Genomic DNA, 12024 nt, shown 5'->3' with positions numbered 1-12024 from the left:
CGCGTTTCCAGGAAAGGGCGGTGAAGGCTTCGAAGAAACCGCCATCGGTGTCTTGAACACTGAAAGAGGAATAAGAAATTAATAAAAAAAATATTTTGTTGAAATTGTTGGAGGTTGAACCGTTATACTCGTTCTATTTTTTGTCCCTGTTTTTGGGACGTCATAACCTCAAATGTTGTTAGACATTTGACGTTTCGTATCACGTGACAAAACGATCTCGACCAATCACATCAACTAGTTTCAAATGACCACATCAATAGCCAATGGCCAATCAGTAATTGTGGCGTAACGCACTCCGTTGCATCTTCGCTGATTTACTCCCTAGTCGCGCCTAAAACAGTTTTATCTCAAAAATACTTTACAACTGGACCTGGTGATGTTCTACATTAAAATAGTTTCATATTATCCTTAATTCTATTCAATTCAAAACTTTTATCCTTCCTCATTTATTTTCCTTTCTTTTCTTCACTATTAAAGTCATACTTTTATTATGACGATTCGGCTAATCTCTTTCTAAATTAAGGCAAAAGTTTTATCTGCAGGATATGTACATAACTAAATGCCTTCTAAAGGAGAGAGATTAAAAGGATTCAGAGAAATTCAGAGAAGTTGTTTCATTCATTACAGGAAGAGGATTAAATTAGTCCTTTGCGGGAATTATGTATTATCTCGGAGGAGGATTTATTAGAACGTTAATACGAGAATAGAATATTCATATTGATCCTTATGGAAAAATTTATTATGGTAAATGATCAGGTGAAAATAATTTACACGGACGTCATATATTTAATAAACAGCTTTTTATCAATTTCATAAAGCACCTAAAGATAAGATAGAGTGGTTTTAGCAAATATTATTTATTTGCAATATATTATATTGGTTAAGTGCTTTTAGACAAATATAAAGTGCTTTTGTGTTTAATATTTAACTTCCCGAAGGAGAAGTTTATGTTTTCGTCAAAAAATTTGATACGCTAATTCTATGTATCCTTGACGTTTAAAGAAATTCTGAATCGAATAAGACCAACATTTGGAAAAAGTACGAATGTGTGTATGTGTGTGCACTAACCGATTTTTTGCTCGAAATCGACGATTTCTCAAAAACGACTCGACCGATTTCAAAAATTTAAAAGCCATTCGATGTATCTCCATGAGGACTAGCGTTTATGAATTTTGCGCGACAATCAGCCAAACCGTTTCTTTGTAAATCGCAAAAAAGTGAAAAAAATTCGTCCACGTTTTAGTCCGCAATTCTGACTCGATTCTGAAAATTCAAAAACCGTTCGAAAGATATTAGTTGGATTAGTTTTAGTTAAAAATCTACTGAACCGTTTTCTTGTATTCTTAGTTGAAAAAAAATTTAAGCCGATTTTTATGAAACTTTTGATTGATAATTTATATATATATATATATATATATATATATATATAATATATATATATATATATATATATATATATATATATGATAGTTTTGTCGACGTTGATACATATTTGTAATATTTTTGCAGCCCAATCGTCGAATTACAAAAAGATTAAATAACAAAATTATTTATTCCATTAAACGTTTCGACACTTGATATGAGTCATCATTCAGTAATCAAACCAGGAAAAACAACAGAAAAAAATAATTATGATGTAAAATACATTGAACACTAAATTTGTGTAAAATAATAATATACTATTATATTTACAAACGAGAAATTGAAGGAGCACATATTGCCCTCCTATATTTTATGTTATTAATAGCGGTGCATTATGGACACTGTTCAAGGTTACAACGCAAGTGACTTGCGTTATACTTTAGTATAAAATTCAATTTTTTTGAACTGTAAAAATTTTGTTTTGTGATTAATGGTAAATTCAATATGTCGCTTTTTCATTATGATCTATAATGTTTTGAGAAAGTTTTGGTATCCGAACTAATTTGGTAAGCAAATCAAATAAATATAAATTATAAATCTATTTATCTAATAATTTTCATCAATATCTTGACAAATGTCATTTCACATTTTTTTAATGTCAACATTCATTTAAATTTATAAACATTGATTTTTGATTAGATTTAAAACTATAAACAGTGATTTTGAATATATAGCATTTCACCTAATTTGAATATATCTATATATGTTTATGTTTTTGAATTATATTTTTTTAACTGTCAAATGTTTTTTTAAAAATCATAAATCTTTTTTTCTCGAATTTTACATAAATATTGACATTTGTCATTTTAGTGTTTTGTTTTTTTTAGTAAATATTTGTCAAAATTTATCGTCATTTATAAAAATTATATATTTATATTTTAAATGTACTTTTCAAAACTTCTTATAACCTAAGTTGGATACATATGCACACGATGAGCCAATAAAATTCAAAATCGGTTCAGTAGTTTGGGCGTCCATCGCGAACCAACATCGTGACACGACGTTTATATATATATATATATATATATATATATATAATATATATACAATCAAACTGATATATAGATATTTTTGATGATATATCATGGTCTTATAAAACTTACTGAAATATTGCGGCCTTACGATAAGTAGCTTAATTTTAAAAATTCATCAAAGTTTGAGAAAATGAGTAGTTTTTTTATGTTTGTTAAAATTTAAATTAGACAATTTACTTGGTATAACAATAGAGTACTTGGTCTTTATAAACAAACTAAACCATTAAAGTCCTATAGAAACTGGTTCATTTATAAAATTATTGATTTGTGAAAATTTGCTTTTAGAAAATACTCCGAGTTAGCGTGTTTGTTCGTTTTCAATAATGTGTAATAAATCCACACGGAATACTTTCAATCACTCATAAGTTAATTTATTTTCTATTTATTAAGTCGATTATTTTAACATATCGGGGAGTTCGTATAACTTGCCTCAAGGCAAATACCAATACCTACTAGTTTTTCAATTATTTTATGATTTTATATTTTTTCCCGTGGTTTTCTCATTTTCAACTACTCAATTTTGTATTTAATCTTTTACTGTCTGTGAATACCCAACATCTGTAGATCAAAGATTTGAATATTTTACAAGAAACCCTTTTCCGATTAAATTGGGATAAAGGTCTGGGGCTGTTCTTGTCTATTTCGTTAATAAAGCACTCAAAGAGGTTGTATCGCAAAATCGAATCATGAATATAAAATATTCGGTGGTAAGTTATTGTAATCGTCTAAAATTTTGTACATTTCTACACGTTTCAGAGATTTCTGAACATTTTGGCATACCTCAGGAAAAATAGATGTGTGCACAAACTGAAAAACAAGTTTGATCTGTTATTATTAGGTTTCAATTTTTTTTTTTGTTTCTTCAAATAGACGTTCAAAAGGAAATATATTTTTTTACTTACATCTATATTTTAACGTACATTTTGCAATCATGATAAATAAACAAATAATACAGATCGTGGATGTAATATAAATCCTAAATTTGTATTATTTTCATATGTCGTAAAGTACATGGATACAATTTGTTGTTCACGTCTTCGGGCGCATGGATTTGAATGGTTCAAATAACATTCGATTCCTATTGATAGGGAGATGTGCTGATTAGTTTTTGCCAAGGGCAGGTCCAGCCGTTTCGGAGATACGGAGCACAGAGTGCAGAAAATAAAAATCGAGTTTTTGACAGAACGAATCATCCGATTTGTATGATCCAAAAAACATTCAGTTCGTAATGACGGGGAAAAGTGGTTATTAGTTTTTGGCAAAGGAAGGCCCAGCAGTTTCGGAGATACAGAGCTAAATGCTAAAAAGATGGCAGTTTTTGAGAGAACTAAGCGTCCGATTTAACTGATTCAAAGAACATTCTGCTTGTTTCAACAAAATATGGCTTTGGAACAAATTTTGTTTCTATTTTTTTTCTATAAAATATTTTTGTAATTTTGGATTAAAAATTGAAAAAATAACCCAGGCTAAGCACAGTCTAAGCGCCACTCTGGTACAAATGCATTCGCAAGTGCGTTTAGACTGTTTATGCACTGGACCACTTTTCAGATTTTGTAAAAAACTATTGAAAAATGTGAAAATGCCGCCAAGCTAAGCACAATACAGTGAAAATGTCGCACAGAATTATTTGCAAATGCGTTTAGACTGTGACTACACGGGAGCACTTTTGTCAATTTTGTGTAAATTAGGCAACTATTTTTTTTTTTAAATTGAATTCGAAATGAAATGACGATTGTTAATAGATAGGAGATAAACTCTGGATATTTATGATTTACATTTGATTTGCTCAGATATAACAAGATACAAGCAAAAATAATGAAGTCACAGTATTTGTAATATAACGTTTAAAATTTCTCGAATATTTCATTACGGTACGGGAAGTTCCAGCAATTTGCCTTAAGGCACAGATGTCATACACCACTAGTTTTTAATTATTTTATACAAAAAGCGAGCATCGACTTTGCCCCCAGGCTAAAACTAGAATTATCTATTTAAAAGATGCATAATTAGTTTTCAGAACTTTTAAAGAACATAATCCAATTTATCGCGAGAAGGATTTATATGAAAATAATATGAAAGTTCTTCATAATTTATGTGAGAAACCGAAAAGTTTCCCTTCAAATAAATATATTTCCAAGCAGTTTCATCTAATACTTTTCCACTGGACATATGGAATATATCCACAGCACTTTTCTATATTGGATGTAGTTTTTTTTTTCACTTTTTCTGAAGCGAAACGTGAGAAATAATTCATTCATGGACGATGGAGACTCTTCGTAGTTTTTTTTTTGCCGATATAAAAATAAATTGCACTTGCGCGTTGATTAGTCTTTTATAAAAATTGGATCGATATATTATATCAATTTGTAATTCAGAATGATATTTTATGAGTTTACATAAATTATTTTATATATAGAGCTTATTAAGGCAAATTTTAAACGTTTTCAAATATATTATTACAAATACAAATACTGTAACATTCATTATTTTTGCTATAATATTGTTATATCTGAGCAAATCAAATGTAAATCATGAATCAATTATTATTATCGTCATTTCATTTCGAATTCAATTACAAAAAAATATATAGTAGCCTAATTTGCACAAAATTGAAAAAGTGCTCCCGTATAGTCACAGTCTAAACGCACTCGCGAATAATTTTGTGCGACATTTTCACTTGTACTGTGCTTAGCTTGGCGGCATTTTCACATTTTTCAATAGTTTTCACAAGTTTGGAAAATCGCTCCAGTAAGCAAACAGTCTAAACGCACTCGGGTAAACATTTGTACCAGAGTGGCGCTTAGACTGTGCTTAGTCTAGGTAATTTTTTAAATTTTCAATCCAAAATTACAAAAATATTTTATGGAAAACAAATAAAGATGTAATAATTTTTTATCCTCAAAAGCAATTGTTTTTGTCAATACAAGCAGAAAGTTTTTTTTAGATCGTTCGAATCGGACGCTTAGTTCACTCAGAAACTGTCATTTTTTGCACATTTAGCTCTGTATCTTCGAAATGGCTGGGCCTGCCATTGTCAAAAACTAATCACCTCTTCTCCCAATCATTACACATTGAATGTTTTTTAGATCATTCAAATCCGACACTCCGTTCTCTCAAAAACTCGATTTCTATTCTCTGCACTCTTTGCTTCATATCTCCGTAACGGCTGGACCTGCCTTTTCCAAAAACTAATCAACACATCTCCCTATCAATAGGAATCGAATGTTTTTTACACCATTCAAATCGGTTGATCCGTACGCCCGAAAACGTGGACGAAAAAATGCGGACACACATACACACACACATCTATTTTTTCTGAGGTATGCCAAAATGTTCGGAAGTTTTTGAAACGTATAGATATATAAAAATGCTCATTTTCCATTTTTTGCGATTACTATAACTTGCGCTACGGGAAGTTAATAAAAAGAGACTCTACTGACAAGTAACCTTTTAAAAAATTGGAAGATACTATTTACTGATGAACTTAAAGTGCTTAAAGTGCAAAGTAGACAAAAAAATAAAAAACGACTCTACTGACGAGCAAATTATAGAAAAAATGACAATAGACAAGCAAAATAATAATTAAAATAAAAAGAGACTCTACTGACAAGCAACTTTATGAAACAATTCAAAGAGACTACTAACAAGCAAATTAATGAAAATAATAATGCAAAGGAACTTTACTGACGAATAGCCAGCAATTTGAATAGTATTTGCTTTTTTGATGCTTTTTGGCAATAATAATGTAGACCATACATTTTTCTTATTCATAATTACGAATATATTATATTCTATTATTGTCTAGGCTCATAAGTAAATTGATTTTTCTGGCAGGTGACAGTTCTCATTTGTCAAAATGTTTTCAATGTCAAATGATGACATGTGGTTTTTTGTAATTTTTGCACTTTATTTCTACAATATTACTATATTTTTATAATCATTTACATACTGGAAAATTCTCTTAACAAACTTCAGAAAGATTTATCAAAATCTGTATAATCGTTTAGGAGAAGTATATTTACATACATTCTTACAGAAAAATTTTATACATAAGATAATATAGTTAAAGGTTTATCTTACCTGATTAATTTGACTAAATGAAGTGATAACAAAATATACACGTAGGAAATATTATCATTAAAATCACAAATATGTGGTAAAAATATATCTAATGAAAATAGGAAAAATATTTGGCAAATGATAGTCTTCATTTATTTTCAATGCCAAACAATGGCTCTAATATTTTCAATGTCAAACAATGATAAGTGGTGTAAATTTTTCTATTTGTTCCTACAATTTAACTTTATTTCTGTAATCCCAAAATACTAAAAAATTCCCTTAACAAACTTCAGAAAGATTTATCAAAACCCGAATAATCGTTTAGGAGGAATATCTTTAAGAATTTTATACATAAGATAATATAGAAAAGAGGAATCTGATTAATTTGACTAAATGAAGTGATAACAAAATATACACGTAGGAAATATTTTCATTAAAAACACAAATATGGTGGAAAAAGTATATAATAAAGAAAAATTAAACATTTTTTTCAATCATAATAAAATTGGTACTTGAAGGCCTAAAGTACGTGTACTATATCTACAGAAACTATGTTTTAAAAACAATCGCTGAATTTGAAGAACACCAGCATCATCTGTGATATGTGGAAAACACTCAGAGTAATTTTTATAATCATTTACACAATTACAATTTTGCTTAACAAACTTCAGAAAGATTTATCGAAACCCGAGTAATCGTTCAGGAGGAGTATATTTACATACATTAGACAGAAGAATTATATTATATATATATATATATATATATATATATATATGTATATATATATATATATATATATATAAATATATAATAAATAACGTAACCCTTTTTGTATATAAATAAGTCCTCTATCTCAATTGATGACGTTGCGCTTGGAAAATATATGTCTGGCGTGGAATTTTCCTATTTTTCCGTATAATCAGGCATAATATACATACATACATATGTAAATATATATATATATATATATATATATATATATATACACCTAAGTCTGTTTTTACACGGAGATTGGTTCCAGAAGAATCCGTGTAAAACTAGTTGGTTTGGTATTTAGCCTTGAGGCAAATTACATGAACTTCCCGATATGTGTAAATAATCGACTTGATCAAAAACATGTGTAAATAATATACTTCATCAATCCTACTTTAAAAAAAACGATAATAATTTTAGCAAACTTTGACGAATTTTTAAAATTAAACTACTTGTCGTAAGGCCGTAATAATACAGTAAGTTCTATAAGACCATGATGTATATCGCCAAAAAAAGTTCCATGAAAAAAGGCTTAAATTTTTTTTTAACAGTTAATTACAAGAAAACGGCTCGGTAGATTTTCACCTAAAATTAATCAGCATCATTCCCAAATGATATCTTTCGAACAGTTTTTGATTTTTTAAAATCGGTTCGGTAGAATGAGCTTAAACGTGGACGAAAATTTAACACTTTTTTTCAACAGTTAATTACAAGAAAACGGCTCGGTAGATTTTCACCTAAAATTAATCAGTACCATTCCTAACTAAATCTTTCGAACAGTTTTTGATTTTCAAAATCGGTTCGGTAGGATGAGCTTAAATGTGGACGAAAAGTTCAACACTTTTTTTCAAATTACAAAGAAACGGCTTGGCAGATCGTTGCACAAAACTGACAAACGATAGTCTCACCGAAATACATCAAATGGCTTTTAAATTTCTAAAATCGGTTCAGGCGTTTTTGAGAAAACGTCGATCAAAAGTCTAATTTTGACAAATGCTAAATAGACCATACTGATTTTTGCAAACTTTGACGAATTTTTAAAGCTGAACCAGTTGTCGTAGGGCCGTAATATTTTAGTATGATCTAGAAGACTATGGTATCTACCGTCAAAAAAATAATCATAAAAATCGTCGAATTTTTTTTTTAAAAACTTTATTACAAGAAAACGGCCCGGCCGATCTCTACCAAAAACTAATCAGCACGATTCCCAACCAATATCTTTCGAACGGTTTTTGAATTTTCAAAATCGATTCATAACTGCGGGCTAAAACGTGGACGAAAGAGTTTTCACTTCTCTGCTATTTACGAAGAAACGGTTTGGCCGATCGTCGCACAAAACTGACAAACAATAGTCCTCATCGAGATACATCGAATGGCTTTTAAATTTTTCAAATCGGTCCAGCCGTTTTGAGAAAACGGCGATTTACGGCAAAAAATCTGTTGGTGCACACGCACACACACACACAACACACAAACTTTTTCCAAATTTCGTCTCATTCGATTCAGAATGGCTTGAAACGTCGAGAAAACATAAAATTAGCGAATCGGATTTTTGATGAAAACATAAACTTCTCCCTCGGAAGTTAAAAAACCGTGTAAAAAAGACATTGATCTTATACAAAAATGGGTGATTTGTTCCTAATCTCTAAAACCTATTAAAATTGGTGAAAAACAAGAATTTTTAAGAACAAGAATTAAATTAGGTCTATTCACATTTGCTTTGACCAGTAAAAATTGTTTGTACGCGCTAAAGGGAAATTCACTTAAATCTTTAAGCTAGTGTTCGCAAATTATCGATACTATCGATGGTTTCAGACTTTTTTCTTTCATAAATACTTTTTTGTGACATGAACATACATCGCAAAAATTTAATTTTACAAAAAAAATTTAGGTACATAAAATTTCAAATCGTGCTAAATGGAATAAATTCGTGTAAAAAAATTAAAAATATTCAATTTTCAAACCGTGTTATATCAAAACCGTGTACAAAAAGACCGTGTAAAAACAGACTTAGGTGTGTATATATATATATATATATATATATATATATATATATATATTATTCCAATATAAAAGTTTCGTCGTCATCTTGATGTATGACCACAGGTCGTCCTAATGGCAAAAAGTAACGCAACAGGCGTCTCTTCAAATATCATATTTCTTTTTTATTTCGACAATCAACTGTTGCTTTCGAATAAAAAGCCGAACATAATATAATATGATATAATACATGTGAATTTATATGAGTGCTGAGTGCCATGATACATTGTTTGTGGTGATTCGAAATATAAAATATTCAGTGCAATAATAATATGTTTGATAAGGTAAACTTGGGACAAATGCGCTTTACTCTGTGTGGAGTGTTTTGCGAAAATTATTGAATTCAAAAACTGGTTTTTAGTGAAAAAAAGTCGGTTTTCACTGTATAAATGGAAAATGACAAATATAGCCAAATATACAAGATAGATTCAAGCGTTTTGATTCTTGAAATCATATCATTTCTATAGCATTTGATATCTTATCAGTCTGCAATGATTCCCGGAAAGGTTTTGTATATATTAATTTAGATTTTTATACCAGTATATATTAATTTAAGTCAGTGTGACTTCTTTTTGAAGAAGTAACTTCCTCTACTCAAACTTAAAAAAAAAGTTTTAAACCCTAGAAGCCACAAATTAAAAAACTTAGAATTATTATATTAACAATTAAGCATAATTTGGTCGCAAGTATGAGAGTATTTTCTATTTCAGAAAATTTTGTTAGAAACAATAAAGGTCATGTCTAAGTAGCATTTCGATAGACGTTCTCAAGTTTTTGAAATCATATTTTATTAAACAATTAGAATGTTTAACATTAATTAATTAAAATTGCTCGGAACAGACAATACCCGAGTTTAGCTCAATTGTTTTTAAAACTAAAATTGATATTAACAAGTATCTATCAACACGTATCTAATATTAATTTAATGGATGTTTTTTATTTAAAAATGTAATATTTTTATTTATTCAAAAACTTTCCTTTCACTATCATAAAAATATTTTCATCCTTATATGTAAAAATGATACATAAATAACGAATAATTATTTTCAAAGTTATTTAATCAAGATAAACTATTATATTTTAGTTCTACTAATTAAAATTAAAATAAATTTATCTACCATCCATAAAATTGAACAATAAATAAATTCAGTCAAATACTATTTAAAATTACACTAAATTTGCGGATAAATTACAGAATATTCTAGCAAAAATTTATTTTCTATATAAAATTCGAAAACCGGTTGAAACCGGTTTTTTAGTAAAATTAAAATTCGAAAACCGATTTTCTGAAATGTCGGTTTTTGTATAAACCCAGTGTATATTTTGTTCTCATTTCATTTAGTCAAATTAATCAGGTAAGATAAATCTGTTCTATATTATCTTATATATAAAATTCTTCTGTAATGATGTATGTAAAGACAATCCTTCTACACGATTATTCGGATTTTGATAAATCTTTCTGAAGTATGTTAAGGAAAATTCGAAGAATGTAAATGATTTTAAAAATATAGTAATAGTGTAGAAATAAATGGCAAAAGTTGCAAAAACCACATGTCATTCAAACATTTTGAGAAATGATAACTGTCACTTGCAAGAAATTTCAATTCACTTATGAGCCTAAACAATATTAGAATATAATATATCCATGATTATGAATAAGAAAAATACAATGTATACATTATTATTGCCGAAAAGTAGCTTAGTTATGCCAAAAAGTATAATAATATAATTTACAGTAAATTTGCATTCAATTTCATTGTAAACAAAGTCTACAATAAAATACAAATCATCTTTAGTTCAATAAGAGACAAATATCTGTATATCTTCTCAAGTACGATATTAAATTCCAATAACATTTGAGTTATGTCAGAGATTTCCTTTTCACGTAACATTATTAAATAATCTCTACGACAACATTATTAAAGGATATATATATATATATAATATATATATATAATAAATATATATATATATTGAATGGTAGAGTCTTGGATTTGTGTATATTTTTGTAGAGTTTCGAACAAGAATCAAAAAAAAATACAAAATAAAAAACAAAAAAGTTTTTAAAAAACAATTTCTTTATTTAATTATTTGTTTACTGTCAACGTTTCGGAACTAGGTACGTTCCATCTTCAGGACATCTGTCAAGAAACATGATCTTGATGAGATTTAAGCAAACAATATGTTAAGAATAGAAAATAGATTTTCTTAAATAATAAATTAATTGTAACAAATAATAATGTACAGAAATATGATAATATGATCAAAATGAAAATGATAAAAATAAATGAGTGGATTATCAGAACAGGATATTAAAAATGATAGAAATTTTTGAAAGTTATGGAAAATTTTTTTAAGAAAGGATTAATGATAAAATTGAATTAATTACCTGTATGTTTGAATATACGTTAGCACTTTTTCACTAAACAAGAATTTTGACAAAAAATGAATTTGTGAGTTATTTTCGCCGAATAGTTAACTTTTGTAAATCAAAATTACTAAAAGTGTGTCTTTTTTTTTAAATTATTATTTGAAAACAAATAATATTGTATTCGATGTTGTACTATTGGCTTTTGGAAACGAACTAAATTGTATTTGCTGTTCTTATGTAACACGTGTAAACACTTGAAACGAGAACTGTGAGATTGTATGTGTGTGTTGTTCATGTTAGGGTGTGAATACTTAAATTGTTGACTTAAAAGGAAGTCGATATTAA

General features: G+C 28.3%; 1 protein-coding gene across 1 annotated transcript in view; it reads right to left on the bottom strand.

Annotated features, from left to right (window-relative positions):
• Nucleotides 1-12024, bottom strand: part of LOC113388417 — a 111348-nt gene that overhangs the window by 20945 nt on the left and 78379 nt on the right. The window contains exon 3 of the mRNA XM_026625795.1: nt 4-59. Coding sequence (XP_026481580.1) covers nt 4-59 — 56 coding nt within the window. The remainder of the gene's footprint in view (nt 1-3; nt 60-12024) is intronic.

The sequence above is a fragment of the Ctenocephalides felis genome, unplaced genomic scaffold, assembly GCF_003426905.1.
Source record: "Ctenocephalides felis isolate EL2017-DRISC unplaced genomic scaffold, ASM342690v1 CF-g0.4_SCAFFOLD_03572, whole genome shotgun sequence".
Lineage (NCBI taxonomy): Eukaryota > Metazoa > Arthropoda > Insecta > Siphonaptera > Pulicidae > Ctenocephalides > Ctenocephalides felis.
The sequence above is the reverse complement of the archived record's forward strand: the minus strand, read 5'-3'. Positions and strand labels throughout refer to the sequence as shown.